This window comes from Thermobia domestica, chromosome 1, assembly GCF_964235325.1.
Source record: "Thermobia domestica chromosome 1, izTheDome1.hap1.1, whole genome shotgun sequence".
NCBI classification, from domain to species: Eukaryota; Metazoa; Arthropoda; class Insecta; order Zygentoma; family Lepismatidae; genus Thermobia; species Thermobia domestica.
In genome coordinates this window covers 246,175,220-246,196,363 of record NC_137454.1, presented here as the reverse complement: position 1 = coordinate 246,196,363, position 21,144 = coordinate 246,175,220, and the positions used below count along the sequence as shown (strand labels likewise).

At 36.5% G+C, this 21,144-nt stretch overlaps 1 protein-coding gene across 1 annotated transcript in view; it reads right to left on the bottom strand.

Annotated features, from left to right (window-relative positions):
• The window catches only part of Csgalnact (Chondroitin sulfate N-acetylgalactosaminyltransferase), a 368,071-nt gene that overhangs the window by 200,244 nt on the left and 146,683 nt on the right, over positions 1 to 21,144 (bottom strand). The window contains exon 3 of the mRNA XM_081771740.1: positions 7,614 to 7,759. Coding sequence (XP_081627866.1) covers positions 7,614 to 7,759 — 146 coding nt within the window. The remainder of the gene's footprint in view (positions 1 to 7,613; positions 7,760 to 21,144) is intronic.

Below are 21,144 nucleotides of genomic sequence, written 5' to 3'. Positions count from 1 at the left end.
ATGGAGTAACCGCAATCTAGCGTTACTGTTGCATCCAGAGTAACACTCCAATACAGCTCCAGTGGTGTCCAAGCTCCAAGCTTTCCTTATTGGGGGCAAGAGAAGGGGCACACACAATTTTGGGGGGAGCTATTATTTTCTGTACCGAAAACGGTACTCTTATATTGCTTCGTTTACATTAAAATACATCATGACTGGGGAAGCAGTGTTAGTCTCTGGGAGACGCCCATTCCACTTGCTCCCCCTTGGTGTCGTCATTATGCAGTTTCTAGCAGATAGTCTGTCAACTGAACGAAAATGTTTTATATTTTGTTGTAATTTGAAGATATACCGTTTTACAAATTAAATGGGAAGAAGTTATGCAAATTAACAATTATTTTTATATCTTATGTGTCGACACAGCCGTGTAACTACTACGAAAAATATTTGCAAAGCCTCTCTATCATCTCCTTCTTTCTCTATCTTTTATGCTGTCTTTCGCTTATATACTTTTATCTTCCATTAGAAATAGAGTGGTGTTAACTATGACATAATTTTCATACTTGTCTGCTGCGAAATTATTTTCTCCTTAATTTTTTTTTAAATTTAAAATCTCACGTTTATGCTGCAAGGCTAAGGAGACGGCGATGATGAGATGGATAATAATACTGGAATGTCGAAAGTAGGACGAAACGTGAGAAATCCGAGAAAACCCACACACATGATGTTTTTTTTTTTTTTTGCCACAAAGCGCACTTGCCGAAGCTGGGATCGAACCAGGACTACACGCACCAAGTGGAGCACTTTACCCCTGAGTCACCGGGCCCTATTATTTGATTTTCGATTATATGGCTTGTGTCCCCGCCAGAGAAGACATTGTCACTAGAATAATTTTAAAACAAAATACTCTTGGATTTACGTTACAAATCATTAGGGAATACTGAGATCATAATTGCCTGTACATTATATTCTCTCATATTGTATATCTTTATAATAACACAAATATATTATCACGCAGAGCCTAAATGCTAAATCACATTTTAAAAAATATATATCTTACGAAATTGTTGGTTTATCTTAATACGTCCAACAAAAATAATCTCAGTTATTAGTCTATACGCCTTCACAACTTACCGTATCTTGCTTGGTGTAATTGCTCATATAATAGTAATGTTATCTAAACTAGAATAACACAAGCAGTAATGATTTAATCATTATAACTCCTACGATGGCTCACTACGTACAAAATTAGTGATAGTAAAAATGTAAGTACTAATTTATTTCTTCCCGCCAGTTTATTGCAGCATGTTATGACAGAACGTATAATTGTTTTCAAGTAGTGTATCAAGATACAACGCGCGTTCCAGATATTAACACAGCTCTACTACAAAAGCTATCACAAGGATAAGTAGATAAAAAGAAATCAGGATCATACTACTGACTACAATTAAAACTAAAAATCGCAGATGTCGCCCACGTAGTTTAATGATCCCTTATGAAAGAATCTTATTATTTAAAAAAGAACATTTTGCTTCAGTTTCACAAAAGTAAGATTTTGTCTAAAATTGTTACTTAAAATCAATTTAACATTCTCCAGTCATTACTTTCATCATGCCAGATTTATTATTATTATTATTATTATTATTATTATTATTATTATTATTATTATTATTATTATTATTATTATTATTATTATTATTAAGTATTCTGCCTGGTAAGGTTCGGACCTGGGTATGATTCTTCCACGTTTCTTGATCTTTAGCTTCCTATTTTAACTTCCAATATTTTCTTCCATTTTCCAAATCATCGTTTAGTTGTATTTTTATTCTTCCTATCCTCGCTTTCTTTCCATCTATCCTTCTATGGTGGTATGAAGACGACAATTTCTTCGCAAAAGATGTGGCCGTCTTACGAAAGATGCTGACTAAAAGCATCCCCTTCTCTCCTATCCGTTTTAAAACATCTTCGTTTGTTACTTTCTCTATTCCACTTTATCTTCTACATCTTCCTCCAACACCATATTTTGAAGCTCTCTAAATCTTCCTTTTCTAACTTCCGTAATGTCAAACTGCCTGAACCGTACAGTCCAGTACTGCATATATAGCACCTCATCAACTTCTTCTTAGTTCAATATTAAGACTGCTAGTTAAGAATTATATTTATATATTTTATTTTAATAACCTAATATTATATGTCAGGCCCGTATTTAGGTACGTGCTATTCTGTGCTCGAGCACAGGGCGGTAGAGTTTAGAGGGCGGCAAAATTTTGGATTTTTTTAAAAGATTTACAATAAAGTAATATTTAAAAGTAGCAACTCGCAGAGTCCCGTCCAAGCGCGAGAGATATGTTAATGTGTTCAATTCGGTCTAATTACAGTAGTTACTAGTTAGCTAGCTTATGTGATTATTTTTTAAAAAGTTATTTTCTCCCACCCCCACCCGAGGGGGGAGGATGAACTTGAACATCACGAAAACTGATACCATTAAACCCAGCGATCTCGAAGACTATGAATTCAACACTAATATCTGTCGCTTTCAATTACTTTTAAAATCTTGCCCCCTTTCTGTGGAGTGGAGTGCGACCTTGAAGTTGAATTGGATTAAAACTGTCAGTATTCATCTCAGCAACCCCAAAAACTGTAACTTCAACTCTAATTTTTGTCGTTTTCGGAAGGGGGCGGCAAATTATTTAGAGCACAGAGGCGAACAATATATAAATACGGGCCTGTATATAGTAAGAAACCACACCTTTTAGTGTATACTACTTCCACAAACACATGTCTCAATTGTAAATATGTGATATTATATACAAACACATTTACCAGCAGACGATGGTAGGAGGACACCAAGAAGATACGAAGTTGGTTCGGATGGAGACCGAGGACAGACGACACTCTCCTCACTACTGCCCCTCACAGAGGACACCCAAGAAAGAGGACTACAGGCCACGGGGGCCACACTGAGCTCAGGAGAATCCTTATCAAACTTTATATCTGCAGGCTGCTGTAAGCGAGAGAGAGAGAGATCCTAACAACAACCTACCTCGCGAGGCTACAATGAGCGACGGAGGATCCCTATAACTGTCTCCCTAGATCACTGTGAACAAAGGAGACTCCTTCAAACAAACATACCCCGGAGGCTGCAATGAGCGATGGAGTTTCTGTACAAACTTAAATCTAAATTCAACCTATAATATCCAAAGCTTTTACTGTGTGCTGAGCATACATTGAACTTGGAAACACTTTTTACTGTATTACAAAGCAACTGTGTAAATTAATCATAGAAACTTTTTTTATATATAATAAACAGATGAAGGGCTTACCCCGAACCATTTTTATTTGACTCTACCGAAAAAAGTTTTATCGTAACGCAAGAATATGTTTCATTTCTGACTTCATTCTCTATTGCAACTGGAAATGATAAACATCAAATACTATTTCCGGATTCCATATTAATATCATATAGGAAAAACAGTACGAGATAGCAAGTAATGAATTTTTCTTTTTATTCAACGTCCGAGGAACAGGTTCTATCTTTGACGCTTCCCTCTATTGTAACCAGAAGTTATAGTATGTACTGCCTCCAGTTTTAGTATGATTTTCCATGGTTTGGGAGTCTACCGTAGTTTCACACTCACAAAAACAAACTCACTGGTTTTAATTTGAATTTAGTGTCCACAAAATAGATTTAATAACTGCTCTTATACTTCAATTGTAACAGGAAGTGGCTATAAAGGAACAACGGTAAGACAAGAGAGCGAGAAACTTTTCTTTTTACGGATTCTGTATTCCAAGGACATATATCGTTTCTGTTCTTATGGTACATTGAAACTGAGTCTGCTGAATTAATTATTTTTGGTTAGAATATTGGACTCTATACCTTGTAAGTCTTCCGTAACTTCACAATGTAAAACTCACTACCTTTTTAAACAGATGTGTATGGAAACACTGCTCCAAGTTAAAATATAAATGATTGATTAGATCGCCAATCGAGAGATGATCATTAGTTGACTGGCAATGAATGCAATGTGTGTATGTGTGTTGAGGGGAGAGAGTGGATTAATAGAAAAAAGAAGACAGAGGATGAAAAGAAGAGGGACAAAAAATATAGAAGACTTCAATTTATGCTGATCAAATTGCAACTACACATTTTTCTCTTCGGCTGAAACAGAAATCCTCTCAGCCCCCCCTCTGTACTCCCTGTGGTCTATGAATCCCCCCTTTCAATTTTCGATTTCAACATTTCCTGTCTCCTCGTCTCTTTCCCTCTGTTGTAGTTATTCAGTCCCGCAGCGTTCTGACCCAGCTTTGGCGTATTTCCACTTGGGTCACGTCAATTAAGGCTTTAGCGACTGGCCTCTCATCTATGTAACACTCCCTCCCCCCTCTCTCCTCCAACTCCCCCGTCCAGTTATACCCAATGGAGAATACCCATTACTAGTACTTGTTTCATATTCTGTTAGCTGAACGTTTCATGAATGTGTGAAAAGTTTCTCGCCGTCCCAAACCTTCGACTCACTGAACGGAACTTACAGCGTCCCCATTCTTTCAGCGCGCACACATACACACGCACACATGTGCATACACAAAGCCCTCTCATTGGTATAGCATCACTATCATTACCGTTGTTCTATGTATGTATGCAGTATATAATGTGTAAAGTGATTTCCTCCCTATTCATTTCTGTTACCAGATGCGTCCCCCCTTTTCAATTTCAAACATGTGTGACAGGAATAATTATAGGGATAATGATACCAGTATACGGGAACTGTGTATTAACACACGTGACAATTGTATTAATATTCAGTTCCGTGTTTCAATTGTAATAAAGACCAGAATAAAACAAACCAGAAGGGAAACGGCCAGTGCAAGGGAAGAAAAAAGTTTTATGCAGTTGCAGTTTCTGAATGTAGGACATTTAAAGAGAATTTTAAAGAGAAGCGATCTTTCTTCTAAGAGTTCCAGAACAACTGATATTTCAATATTATTTGATGGACTGTATCCACTCTAATGTAACTTTTGTTCTTAGTTTATCACTAGAAGAAGCTAAATTCAACGCTGAAAGCGATCTGTGAGGCAAGCTTTTGTTTTCTTTCCTATATTTCTTTTTAACTTTCAAGAGACAAAAAAGTCCAGAAAAGCTTGCAACCTTGAAAACTGAATTAGAGATTTTAATGGATTCTATGACTTACGTGTGAGAAAGTGGGTTTCGGGTGTCCGTCCGCCTGCAACTTTGAACAGAACATAGCAATAATGCGAGACCAAATGACATGACGTCTAAGGGTGTTATGGGAACAGAAGAACTGTACCACCTGTGATACAAAAAACAGGTGCCCTATTCGGTGGTTTAGTGGCTAGCAGATACACAGGGACCGAAGTTCGATTCCCGGTGAGAAAGCATTGAACACATTGCGGAAATTCATATTCTATCTTAGTCATGTAATTGCTTTCCTTTACTTATAACTTCAGATGTCTTAAAGCTGTAACTTACAAGTAGCTGATGTATGAAGTAAAAACATATGTTTACGATCAGAGGAAGAACAAAGATTAAGCAAGGTAAAGGAGGGGAAAGCATGAGGTAAGGTAATGTTGTTTGTTGAAGTTTAGCGTCTGTTTTAGCACTATACTATATGAAACATGAACCTACAATTAATGTAGAATCCAAACCAAAGTGATGAGTTAAATTTTCAATTGTCCCCTACTGGAAATCGAACTTGGAATGTTATACAGCAGAAGTTCGAACGTTAGTCACTAGAGAAGCGGGGACGGAGAGTTAGAGGAATGTTACAAAGAAATGTTGAGCAGGGCCGCCCACAGGGGGGATGTATGGCGCAAGCTGCGCCATTGAGAAAAATTTTGGGGGGGATTTTACTCTACTTTCGAACTAGCAATTTTACTGTCGGAATAGCATTAAAACACGATTTTGAGAAGCTAATTTTCAAAAATTTTCCGGGGTGAACCCCCGTACCCCCTGCTTCGATACTCGATGAATGAAGTACCGCACAAGTAGCCGTATGAAAGGAAAGATTGGTTCGTTTTAAGAGAGAAGGGCCGCCCACAGGAGGGATGAATGGCGCAAGTTGTGACATCGAGAAAAAAATTGGGGGGAATAAAAAAATTGGGGAAGAATTTTACTCTAATGTCGAATAAGTAATTTTGCTGTCGTCAGAATAACATTGGAACACGATGCGATTTTTTTTTTTAATCTCGAGAATGAATCCCCTACCCCCTGCTTAGAAACTCTATGAATGAAGTACCGCGCAAGTTGCTATATGAAAGGATGGCGCCAAGTTCTGGTGAACAACAGTTACAAACACTCAAGGAATCACTTTCAAATTTAGATTTGAAACTTGCCTATGTTGTCTGTTGAAAATTATTAAGTAGTTTGACATAATTGTGAGCTAGTGGCAACCATACAGACAACAGCCAAGTTTCAAATCTAAATTTGAAGTGAGCCAGTGAGTGTATGTAACTGTTGTCAACCAGAACTTGGCGCCTATTTTTGTGATTTCAATTCTTTTTAAGGTCACTCGTACTTGGCTCTTTTACAGAAATGTTTTTTGTTGGATATCACTTCTTTTTGTAGGCTAATTTCGAGGATAACATTTTGTTTTGGTATCAAACTCAATAACTTGTAACTTGCGTCTTACTTTTCATGTCCAAGGGACTTATATCAATATTTTGTAAAGAAAAAAAATAATATTACTAATTGTAAAAAAAGAATACCTGTGCCATACACAGTGTGTAAAAGTTTTTATATCCTTCAATATCCTTATAGAACATATTTAGTATTGTACACTACCAAGACTACTAATAAAAGTAATGCCATTTTTATAATTACTACTGCCCCTACTACTACTACAAGCATTCTATAATACTACTACAGGAAATAAAAACAACAACAAAAACAACAACAAAAACAACAACAAAAACAACAATTACTAGTACTATAAAAACTACTGCTACACTGGGCAATTGTTTTTAGAGGACTTGAGTTTTGAGGAGGGAAGAGATTATTAGTTTTGGGGGGGAGTGCGCCATCAGCTTTGGGGGGGATGGGCACCCCTGATGTTGAGAATCCACAAATAGTTATGGATCCACGAATCGATTATGTCATCGAAACTTCGAAACTATTATTTGCCTGTTATCACTGCTCGTTTCACCAGCATTTTTGTCATCACTACTCGTTTCGAAAGTATTCCTACCTGTCATCACTGCTTGTTCCGTCACGATTTTTGCTTGTCATCACTGCTTGTTCCAACAGGATTCCTGCCTTCGTCACTGCTCTTTCCGTCAGGATTCCTGCTTGTCATCACTGCTCGTTCCGCCAGTATTCCTGCTTGTCATCACTGCTCGTTCCGCCAGTATTCCTGCCTGGCGTCACTGCTCGTTCCGCCAGTATTACTGCCTGTACCTTCTCTCCGTGCGATTTGACAAGAAGGGAAGCAGCAGAATACTGCATTATAGACCGTCCACTTGGAAATGGAAATTATCTTGAAGCAATATTATGATTTGATTATCACTTTCATATGTTCGTTTACATGAAACTGGATCTTTCGTTATGTCAACAAGGAACAATTGCATACATTTTCCAAACCAAGTAGCTATATAAATAATAAAAAAAAGAGCCTTACCTGTACCCGGATCGAGAGTTTCTTCTAGATTAAGTCCACAACGTCCAAGAAACAAAAGCGAAACCAGACTGATGGAACACACAAGCAACAGGAAACGAGTCAACAGGCGCATCCCCAACAACCTTAACATCACCGCCCTCCGCTTCCTGGAAAACAAGTAGAAAATATTCTTAATAACACATGCATAACGTGGCACTTTAACCACGATAAGAGCAACAACATTTAAATAGCTAAAAAAAAAAATCTCTTAACCTACATTAACTTTTAGTGTAAAAATCTTGCACGATTCAAAAGTGACATACATAGGAACTGAAAACTCAAAATACATTTATTAGGAATTTTGCATTTAAAATAAATTCAATATGGATCTTGTAGTTATGAGTTTACATGTTGAAGCGTTCAAACCACTTAGCTTACACTGAGTGCGGCCTGGGTGTAATGAGTGCTCTGCGATTTTCTTCCAAAAGGGGCAAAAGGTAGACACATTAGCATGCACACTTTGAAGCATGCGTGCACATAGCATAAAACAACAGTTTATTTCGTGCATATTCTTATTAACTACAGTAAATAAACTATGGTACTATAGTATTTAGTATAAATATATTGAGCAGTATAGTATGTAAGCAAGCAAATTAGCATGACTTTACGAATACTTTCAAGAACTGAACATGGTTCAAAAATCCAGGGGAACAATGTCCCCTTCTGCGGGCGGCCATGATGCAGTGTATGATAAGAGATCTAAAGATCTGGATCAATAATATGGCGTTGCAGGTGACCAACACCTGAAAGCACACAATAATTTCTTTTTGTTTATTTGTGCACATGTTTTCCATGTATTTTTATCAAGTAACTATACTTAGTAAAATAGTGAAGTTGTTGAGTTATTTCTAGTGTTTTAATACACCATCAGCTCGGATATCCAATGCTTTAATTTAACAGAAAAACTTTCTATGGTACACGTTAGATTTTGGACTACGAACGTTTGAAAAATTTAACAATGTTATCTCCTTTTTAGTTCATGTTTGAAAACAGAAATGATACGAAGCTAAAGTCGAAACTAATGGACACTTATTTAAATGTCAGTGAAGATAGAAGTTTTGTAAGACATGCTTTAAAATTACAAATTACTACGATAGTAAACTTGTAATTGCTGCAACTTCTATTAAAGATAATGATTCCTGATACAACCGAAATTACAAAAGAAAAATAATAAACAGTCGACGCTATTGATCAACGTTATCTACAATTCACAACTAGCAACATAACGCGAATACGTACTTCGTTCTGTGTTTTCATTTCTCATTTTCTATCCCTGAAATTTATTAGCTATTTATTACAAAAACAGGATTTTCTTGGACATTCTGTATCAAGTTTTTATTTATTTAATATAGGATAATTCGTACTTATATTAATTTAGCTCTAGTTAAGGAAAAAAAGCGCACACACACAAACACAAAACTATGATATTAGTTCTCAGAAAAACTATGATATTAAGCCATCATTAGTTTCTTAGAGACATTAAAAGTGAACAGATCGAGGAGTGAAGTGCGTCGTTTTGAGGTTACGTCGATGTGGCGGAGTCATAAAACAATGTTGTGTGTAAATCAGTAGTCTTGTTCAGACACTCCAGAGCTAACTTTGTTTAAAGGTGAGTAATTCTACTTCATTTTTGTTGTTTCTTTAACTTTCGAATCTGTTAAATTAAAAGTTGCATTGCATTAAGAGAGGCATTGCGTTTCTTGTGCAGTTTTTCTTTTGAAATTTTACAATATAGCAAGACAGAGTATGAGTGTGTGTATCAGATATCTAGTTTGCAGTCACTTTACAACTGAATCATTTTAATAGTAAACAAAATATATGCAGAATGGGCTGAAGCGAGTCACGAAATAGGAGTGGAGTGGGTGTTGTTCCATTTTATTCATGTAAGTCGCAATTTATAATGTGTGTGTAAACGATAAGCTCTTACGTAAGTTCGTTGTGTCTCCAAGTGGTTTCAATGTGTTTTGGAGACTCAAATGCACACCCAATGAAAATTGTTCAAAATTTAGAGAATTCGAGCTGGCGATTTTTGTGTTTATTTACTGAACTGTATTGGATTATCTGTAGTCTATAGTGCAATTACCTTGAAGCCGATCCACTTCACCTCCAATGATTGTATGATACTACGTGGATTTTTGAGTCAAAATAAGAAAAAACATTCACTACGCATTTACTGTGTGCATCAGCGCCATAAACTTCTGTTTAGTTTTCAGTTTTTTGTTCGTATGAAAGGCTGATGTTTTTATCTTTCTCAATTTATTTCATACTTGACGAATATGTGAATAATTTCTTAGCAAGATGATTTCAAACACCTATTTTCTTTGACTGATTACAGTATGTATACAGGAAATGAGGCGCTAAAGCTGCCTGCGTCCATATATTTACAGGAATGTTTGCATGTGTGTGTGTAAGATGCTGTTTCATAGTCTTTATCCGTCACATCTGCGAGTGACATCACATAATCTATATATATAAAAGAGAACGTACAAATCCTTTGTCCGCTCATCACGCTAATACGGCTGAACCAATTTCTTTTATTTTTGGGGGGTTATTAGGATTTGGACCCTAGATGGTTTTTATCATATCACTTTAATTTTTAATTACCAGTGTCTTGAGATAATTGACCATTCAAGTGTCCATAACGTACAAATCCTTTGTTAGTTCATCATAGGTATAAAAATAAACGTATTTATATGCAACCCGCATGACCGTGTCACTCGGCGGGTTAACATAAATGACAGGCGATATAATGTTAACATGGTTTTTATCATATCAATTGAAAGCGAAAAAGTAAAAATTATCTAATTAACAAGGTTTATTGCGTTCCGGGGTGACCCCAGCGAAGCGGGACGGGTTAACATAAATGACAGGCGATATAATGTTAACATTTACTGCAATCTTCTATGGTTTTTATCATATCACTTGAAAGCGAAAAAGTAAAAATTATCTAAGTAACAAAGTTTATTGCGTTCCGGGGTGACCGCAGCGAAGCGGGGTGAACGCTGCTAGTCTATAAAAACCATCAACGGTGTTATTTGAGTCAATCTAATTTTTAGAGAAGCATGAGATTGAATTTTTGTGTTTAAACATTGTCGTGAAATATATATGTAGGAGCTTCAAAAATGAAATGAAATCTTTAAGTTTTACTTGCCATGGTTATGTTATGTAGGGTAAAGGAGGCAGTGATGATGAGAATGAATGCAATGGTAGAATGAACAAAGTGGGAGAAATCGGGATAACCACGAGAAAACCCACGCACATGGTGTTTGTCCAGCACAAAGCTCACTAGGCGCGGGCTGAGATCGAATCAAGTAGGGGTTTCGAGAGGAAACTGTTTGTGGCAAGTGCTTGTGAAGAGAATATTTCTTTAAAAACTTTTAAACTCTCTTGGTTCGTAACTTTCGTTGTATGTTTGGTCAGGTTTTTAGCTTACATGTTAGTAATGAGAAAATAGAATATACTTTTCTCTAAAATAATTACTCTAATGCAGTTTTCATTCAGTAATAATTATTATTATTTATAAATATAACGAAAGTACAGCAGTGACTCAAGAAGCCCCTTAAGAGTCTTAATAACCCCATGCTTTATACAAAATTCATTTTCAGCCATTTTCACTTTATTTTTTATTTTTTCTATCGGTTTTATAGTAGAACTTTAGTTTTTTGATATGTTGTAATGTGATAGCTTGCAAATATTTGGAAATTACAATCGCCTACAATATTGCACTAGCCTCTAGAGTGCTAGCACTAAGAGGTCCACTTTTTTTTTTTTTTTTTTTTTTTGTAACTACTGCTTGAAATGTGATGATTGTAGATGCCACATAATGAACAAAATTAGTAATAAACACACGTGGGAAGTACACAAACGTTACAAAGCAGTTTGTGCTATGATGCAAGTCTGAGAGTGGAAGCAAAAAATAAAAACCAGAGGTGCACATATGTGCACCTATGGACTGAGCAGGCTAGATTTCAAAAACTCAATTTTTTTTCTTACTAAACTCAAAATAGCCTCGGTCTCTCCTATGAGCAATTAATTATCTACTGCATTTTTATTTTAGTAGACTATACATTTTTCTAAGGCGTATATTTGCTAATTATTTTAGAGTGACTATATTAACTTCTATAGGAAGCAGTTAATCAAGCTCAAATTATTATTTCTGTATAACGTAGTAAAATTGATAAACATTCAGAAAAAGAAACTTGTAACATCAACAATGTTTGTGGAGTTTTCGTTATTCCCTAACATGCAGAGCTTTATTGAATTTTCCAGTTAACTGGTTTACGAATTGAATTACGCTGTTTTGTCTCTATTTGGATTAGGTATATGTTATGTCCAAACATAGGCTTCGATGAGCTTCGAGAGAATTAGAATGAAGATATACTATATATGTAAATTTTAACTTTGCTTTCCTGTGGACCAGGTAAAGTTAACCAGGCAGAACAGGTTGGTGCTTTGGTCTGCATCATTGATTCTTGAATCTTGACCGTTATCTCATTCTACCTTCTCTTCGCTCCAATTTCTCTTATGCTTTCGCCTGACTAACTGCAGCTAGGCGAGCTAGAGGTCATAAACGAAGAATAGAAGGGGGATGAAGTGTAAAGCGTAAGTGGGTAACGGCCGTGAGGAACAGAATCCGTTTTCTTGTAGTACTATTTAGATAGATGGTCCTTCTACCTTGCACACCCATATATATATATATAGTTCGTAGTAGGATTACACACTATGGAATATGTGCCACGCTGAGTTATAGCCTCATCTTCTCAACCCCTTGTCTCAGTATGACCTCTACTGACCTCTCATAGCTTTCTTTCAAGAGAACAGCAGAATTTAACCCTTCCAGCTAGTTGAGAAGGGAAGCAAAACTCTCGGGGGAATAATCTGGAAAATGTGTGTGTGTGAAGTTATACTCTCCTTGTTCTGTCGATATTATACACAAGCTTTATTCACAATCTTCCCTCCCGTATGGTGCGACACTCTTGCAATTTTCCGGTGCAAATGACTGATTACGCTTCTAACCATTCTTCATTTTTTCTATTCATTGACCATTTTCACTCTTTCATTTTTATGTCTTATGCACCGACACAGCTGTGTAACTACTATGAAAAATATTTGGAGAGAGACTCTACAACCTTACCTCTCTCCCTTTCTCTCTCTTACTCTGTCTTTCCTTTTCAATTTTTTATCCCCCCCTCAAATAGTAGTTTTGCTAACTCTGACATATCATACGTTGTCTTCTGCAAAATATTCTCTGCTTTATTTTTCTGAACGCTACTGACAGCTAGTGTTAGCCATTAGAAGAAATTTCTGTGTATCATTTCAGAAATGTGTTCTGAAAGTGTTTCGAAAAGAATGTATAATAATAATCGAGAAAATACGCTTCGTTTCGTCTCGTGACCAGGACTATTAACACATTTCAGGGAAATTTCTGCTTTCTATTGCTTGGAAAACGTAATATCTATTTCTTTTGATCTGGAACTCAAATACGATGAGTTGCTAAACTTCCTTATGGCTATTTAGTTAGCGTACTAGCTTTTAGCGTGAGAGACTTGGATTTGATTCCTGGTGGGAGGTTATGTGGTTCTGGTCCCAAGTTAAGAAGTAAGTCTCATATAGCCTCGGTGCTCAACTGGCTGTCAACTCCAAATTGACTAACGATTAGTTGTTTAAAAGCACCTCATAATTGATACTTCTTAACAGTCTTACTTTCTGTTTGAAATGCTTTATTGAAGAAGTTTCTAGTGCATATTTAGACAAAAACTATGCGCGTTTATTTCTCTTCACTTTAAGGTGTCCATTTTCCCCTCCTGTGCCTTTTCATAAGATCTTATTTATGGCAAACTCGACTGCCTCTTTTAGACTTGTTTTCCCTCTCTATGTACTGTCTTATTTTTCGAAGATCTCCTTTATTTAGCCTCAGGACAGGATGAGGCGGGCCTTTTTGGTTATATGACTACATCTAATATTTTAAATCATGTCCTAATTTGTTTTCATTATTTATTTAATTTTCTTTTTACAAAATACACTGACGCAAGAAAAGAAATCTGTCCACCCGACCGATCTCGATCAAACTTTCAACATACAGTAGATAAGGTTCAGGCCTGGGATGTTTTCGTCATTTCACTTTTACGGTGCAATGTAGAGGAGGGGGGAGGCGTATATATATATATATATATATATATAATGTTCAAAAATAAAAATAAAAGTGACTGTTTTGTCACTTCATCACGCTTAAACCACCCAACCGATCTTTAAAAAAATGTCAACATAGATGTGGTTGGGACCTGGGATGGTTTTATCCTATTACCTTTACAATAGGACTTAAGGCAGGGGAGGAGGAGTTCCAAATAAAAATTAACTCTTGAACCAAAGATCAATCTCGATCAAATTTTTAATATAGATGAGGTTCGGCCCCAATATGTTTTTTTTTTTTTTATCATTTCACTTTGACGGTAGTACATAGGAAGGGGGGATAGCAGGTGTGTGTGTATATATATATACAGGGGTTGGACCAAAAAATTTAAAACGTTTGCAAAAGTGTGAAAATAATACCTCCTTTTGCGTCCAAAACAGCTTGGATCCGACGTGGAATGGACGTATACAGCTCCTCGAATCGTGGGGTGTGGAATTTTGTACCATTGTTCCTCCAAAACATGCTCCAGCTGGTGGAGGGTAATGAGACCGAACACGTCCTTCTAAATCAGACCACAATGGCTCAATGATGTTCAGATCTGGTGATTGTGGGACCCAGGGGAGGTGTGATAGCTCCTGGTTCATGATTTCACTGTTTTTGCAGCGTAACAGTGTGCCAAATCATCTTAGTAGATGCCATCACCACCAGGGGAAAATATTTGGGCCATGGGTGGAACCTAGTCCCCCAAAATGGCCTCATACGCCTTAGCATTCATCATTCCATCCAGGGCTATGATGGGATTTGCTGAAAACCACGATATCACTGCCCATACTGTAAGAGAACCACCCCCATGCTTTACAGTTGGGAGCAGACAGTCTGTATCATAGGCCTGCGATGGTGTTTTCCATACGTAAACACGACCGGTTGTTGGAAACAAGGTGAAGATCGATTCATCGGACCGCATTACTTGTTTCCACTGCTCATGAGTCCACGCCTTGTGGCCCTTGCACCACTGGATACGCCTCTTCGCATTTACTGCTGTGACCAGGGGTTTGGAGATAACGGCCCTGCCATGAATTTTCATTTTATGAAGTTCCCGTTGTACTGTTTTCGATGAAACCAGGTTCTGTAGGCAAGAATTGAGTTCAGACGTAATTTTCATTGCTGTGGTCTTCTTTTTAGCTGCTACGATCCGTTTTAATGCCCTCCGGTCCCTATCTGACAGAATTGTCTTTCGACCACTATTGTGCTTTGCAGACGTCGTTTGCCCATGAATTATGTATGCGCTTGTGACATTGGACACAGTGGGGCCATGGTGGCTCAGTGGTAGAGCGTTCACCTTAGTAATAGTAAAAAGTGACTGAGTAACGAAACATAGTATTTTTTTTTTTAAATTTAACCCAGCGAAGCGGGTAATTGATGCTAGTTATAAATATTTATAAGGCTCCTCTGTGGGGCAGTTTCATTTGAACAGTCATGGAATGACCCGGAAGAGACTGTTAGATCCATGATCCTGTTCCTGACAGATCCATTACTCGGAGTGATCCGTACGGACTCATGACCTGGATATACCCGGTGCAATGACCTGGACAGACACAGTATGATTTGGCCGGAGACGACGAAAGTTTGTCATTCCCATTGAGAACATGTGGAAGACTATCTAATGTAATTTTAACAAGAAAGATTATCTCGTGTTCTCACTATAATTTTCTTTATCATTTGTTATTGCATCTGTGTGTATCAAAATATTGCACTGAAAGATAACTAGGTTTATTAGAATATAAACGCGTCAGGATCACAGAAGATAACCTACATCTTTTTTATGAGGGATCACCAAAGCTTAACCAACCTGGAAATCTTATCGCTTAGAATACAAAAGTTGCCTCTGAGCCCAAAAAGTGTTTTGTTAAATGTTTTTGTATCGTCTATGTTCAAATACCACGCATGCAAAGATATGAAATTAAATTTGTAATATGAAAGACACGATAACTCAGGATCACATCTAGAAGTTAAAAACTGGGGAGGGGGAGCCAGAATCTAGACTATGATAGGTATATCATGAGTTTACTATAAACTTTCAAAAATATATATCTTAAATTATTTTTAGCACGCCAATAACTTGGGGCCCAGACCCCAGGCCCTAGGACAGATCCTGGTATCTTAAGAAATATCACATCGGGAATCAAACAAATGAATATTCGAGGTCAGGTAGGGAACATACCGGGTCACATCCTCATTAATCAATTATAAAATGAAGAAATGATGTAGTACTCATATTTCGGCTGTTTCCTGGTCGTCAGGTGGTTTCGAGTCACCTAGTCAATGAGAATACCACCCAAACCTGGATGCCCCAACAAAATTCGTAACACAAATGACCCGGTAACCCATAATCCGTTCCATCATTGGTGTCGAGTCAAAGAAAACACTCTCGAAAATGTTATTACAATTGAGAATAGTTGGCCTAAAAGCTAATTATGTTTCTTATCAATGAGTCCTTTTAACAATAGTAATAAATGATAATAGTTATAATAATGGTAATGGTAATCAGGATTATTCAATTCGTTACTATTGTTAAGGACTGGCTTAGTACTAATCCTCAATTATAATATATTAATGGTGTAACCAGAAAGACCTGATGAACCTAAGCCCAACAAAACAATCTTAGAAATTCCACCTCCTCGTGGAGGCCTGACTGACATCCCTGTCTATACATGATATCATCCGTTTCGGTTCTGTTTGTATGAGTGTTTACATATGCATTTTGTGATTTTTTTTTAAAAATGTTTCACTTTCATCACTATTTGTCACTTTTTTTTAACAAAAATTTTGAACATAAATTTCCTTGCGTTAATTGTAACAATAAATAATCATTACTAACTAATAATATTACACTAATAATGTAAACTAATGACAGTTAACAACAATAGGACTCGTTGCTCTCACACTTTGAAGATTGACGTCTTCAGCTCACTACCTTCTGATCACTGTTCCCTGCTCTGCAGCTAATTGTCACTTAACTTACCAGTATAAAAAGAAGTGATAATTGTAAGTATTTAAAATCTGATCGTGATATTAAATTTATAATCAAGTGTATTTGTAATATTCAAAGTTTAGTAACTGAAATTGTATTGATTACGTAATATTATCATACATACCACTCGAATGGTAAGTACTTTCTGTATGCACGGCGGGATTTCGAGTCATAAGGTTAATAGTGTCGATCTAGTTTCTACGCATATTTGTGTAGAACTGAATTATTTATTGAACCATAGTATTTTATTAAAAGAACTGGAAAAATGCAACTGGAATCAGGTAATATGGATTAATTGTGTTAATATAGCAATTTCAAACTTCATCCAAATAATGTAAAATTATATAAGTAATTCATGTATTTACATTAAAAATAAAAACAGTAAGTAGTAAATATCGCAAAATAAAACCATGGATAACAAAAGGATTAGTCAACTCTAGAAGAGAAAAAGTCGTTCAGTAATAAAAAAAAACAAAACTCTTTAGAATTTAAGGAATATTACAGAAAGTGTAGAAATGAACTTACACAATTAATAAAAGAAGTTAAAAATGACTACTATAGAAAATAAATTACATTATGTAATAACAATGTAAATTATGTATGTATTATGTATGTCGTGTGTGTATTATGTATGTTAGTAAATTAAGGAAGATAATAACAGATATTATAGATAAAAATGACAAGTGGAAACAAATGAACTAAACACTAAAAATGGTCTAGTAACGTTTGAACGTGATTCAATGTTAATAGTCGAAAGTTTTAATGAGCATTTTTCCAGTGTTGGCAAAAAATAGTTAACGAAAAGATTGATGATAAAATAAATAATTTGAATTCCAAAACTAAAGTAGTAAACTCTATATTTTTTACTCCAATCACTGAACAAGAAATTGAACGCTTTATAAATGATCACTAAAGATATCTAAAAGTCTATTCCAGGCAACCGGATAGGAAACTCCCCTACCTCCCACCACGTTCCACTGCAGAAGGGGAAAGCTAGTCGTTGACCTTCACAGGGAGGGAAACTTTTCTAATAAATATAATCGTGTAAATTCTAAATTCGTACGTCAATTCGCTCGCACCTAATGTTGAGAAAGCACTCCTGTTTCTTTTAGCTATCAACCTCGAGTAACAAACAATTACTGTTTTTTAATTTTTGTTTGTAGAAAAGTATTGCATATTATTTACGTACTAAAGTTTATCCCACTGTAAAACATTTTATTGTCTTAACAAATATCGAAAACATTAAAATCATTAAGAGCTCAATCTGCAAGGCGACCAGACGTCCCGTTTTAGCCGGGACAGTCCCTTATTTTCAACCGCTGTCCCGTTTTTTTCTGATTCACAAACGGGACGCCTAAATGTCCCGTTTTCAAGCAAACATGACCCAGGTGTCCTGTAATTATTATTCAAAATACTGTAATTATTTACCATTAATATAAAAAGTGAAAAATATATTTACTCTTTATTATTGCTAATTCTACACTCTTCCGTACCCACACTCATTGGGAGAGGGGCGGATCAAGAAGGGGGGCGATGGTGTCCCCCAGAAGAGGAAACTTTTTTATTTTATATATATAAATAAAACCCATCCCAAAGTTTGGAGCCCTTAAAAGTAGTAGTATAACAACCCACCGCCTCCCCAGAAGTCGGTCCTGGATCCGCCCCTGCTTCGGGATAGTTTAGCCGTGCCTAGAACTTCTGAATATTCAAATGTGAATTGAGTATTCTGTGGTTCAAGTGGGAATTCTGAGTGTTGAAGTAGTTAAAAGTATTGTTGGGTAGTACTTAAGTTAGAAACGCTGTGTTATTGTTCTTACTTGTGTATTTTGTAAATTGAAAACACTGGAGGGTCCCAAAATGCAATGTGGAAGTCACACCTCCCCCATCCCCCGTCGCCGATTCGTATGTGTCCCGTTTTTTAAAGTAAAAGTTCTGGTCACCTTGTCAATCTGTCCAATTTTGTATGAATGTGGAAGCTAATCCCTAACACGAATACAAGAACTCGAACTGCCGGGTTTCGAAAATAAAATGTTGGTAAAAATATTTGGAGCAAAAGAGGTATACATTCAGGTAAATTAAAACGCTATACAAGCTTTTATTTCACAGCAACTACAGGTCACCGTGTATTAAAGAGATAGCAAAATTAATACGTATATGATCGACATGACACGTTGCTTGTATGGGAAATGCGCACCAAGTCACCAAGTCCTATTCAAAAAGCCGAGGCGAAGGAAACTATTAGCTGGGAGAAAGAGAAGGCTTCCGGACAATGTAAAGCAGGATCTTTAAAGGATGGTTGATAAAGATTGACTTTTTGCAGGTTAAAATCTAATGGAAAAGTTTGTTTCTGCTACACTGAGAAAAAAAATGTAGGTGGCATACTTAAAAACGTAGGTTACATTCGTAATTCCTGTAGTTTCTGGACTTAACGTACAACCGTATATAACATCCTGCAGCAAACGTATAGCTGAAAAAGTATGTATTATACGTACTGTCTGCACAAGTGCAATGACGTCATTCGTGTGACGTTATCTGCAGTAACAAGTATATACGGAGGTAATATCTAGCTTTGTGACGTCAGGGTCGTATGTAGCATGTGGGTTAATAATGACGACATACACTGACTATCAGGACGGAGCATGATTTCAAGAAGTATGCAATATACGTTCTGTACGTATGTTTCTTGCGTTCAACCCCGAGACAGCATCTATATTGTACTTGTGCCCCATACGTACGACTAGATACAGTATACGTATTGTACGTATGTATTATACAGATTTTCCTTATGTCGCACACAGCTTGTCCAGATACAGCATACAGAATATCCGTATGCACCATACAGAGTGCATATATGTAGCTTACAGACTGTCTGCATGCAGCATATAGATTATACGTATGTCGCGTACAGGTTGGCCATATGTAATGTATAGATTGGATGTATATAGCTAATAGGTTGTCCATATGAAATATACAGATTTTACCTGTATCGAATACGTATTGCCTTCTTGTAATGTATGGATCGGACATATGCAGGATCTAGAGTGTACGTATAGTGCACCATTATTAAAGTGCTGCAACATACTGCAAAGTGCATGATACATTCTTACTGTAATGTTGTCAAATATTGTTTTACTCTGTATGAAAACAAAAATAGCTTAAAATATGGTTGATCTCCTTTGTGCCAATAATAATAAAATTAACAATACTACACTTTTCAAATCTTAGTTTGGAGCAGTGAAACTGTCCAAAGAAATGTATTTACCTGCAGGGTGTCCTATAAGTTTGGGCTTCCTGCTAATTCGTTGGAAAGCTACTGCAAAGTCAAGTGTTGAAAAGTGACACAAGCGTTAATTTTAAAATTATGGGCACAAAGCAGGGGCGTATCCAGGACGGACTTCTGGGGGGGGCGGTCGGCGGTAATACTGCTACTTTTAAGAGCTCCAAACTTGTTATGGATGGGTTTATTTATATATAAAATAAGAAAGTTTCCTCTTGTGGGGGGGGCGATCGCCCCGATCGCCCCCCTCTGGATCCGCCCCTGGCACAAAGGAGGTTAACCATATATTAAACTATTTTCGTTTCCATACAGAGTAAATCAATATGTGATATATTACTGTAAGAATTTATCATATGGTTTGCAGTTAGTTAGTTGCAGCACCTCAATAATAATGCAAAATGCACAGCCTTATACAATCCTATATTCAAACTCAAACAAGATTTACGTACAATCATTTATTAAGCTGTTATCATCCATTGCTTGTACGATATAAAGATTATTTTACCTCATTCTTTTCCTTAATAGTATCTTCTACTAAAGTGCAGTTGTTACCACAAGAGGCCTGAATAGAATTTTCCAGAAATAACTTCTCTGTACATTTTAATTAACAGGTATGTCTTTTTTTTTTTTAATGTCGCAATAATTAAAAGTGTGATGTCAGCCGGAAACGCATTCGCTTACAATATTATTCCTACTCAGTACTCGCCATTAAAAATGAAACACCAAGAAGGAGACTGGGTAGATGCGCCAAAGTTCCCAGGCCGATACCTAATAGTAAGTGCAGAATGCTCTTAAACGTTCGCTGTATTCGCTGTGTGACAACGTGGTGACAGCGGAGGCGTTGTGCAGCCATCGACTAAACATATTTATTCTTCCCTGCTATAGACATTCTGCAAATTTGGACTTTCCTGGATGCATCCTTCTTAGTGCAACATTTTAAGGAAAGAGCAATTTAACAGTCTCATACATTGCTTAAAGAAAGAGCAATGATTCTCAGAATTACTCGGAAGATATATATACACAATAATTTAAAACGGTTATTTCAAACTTTGCA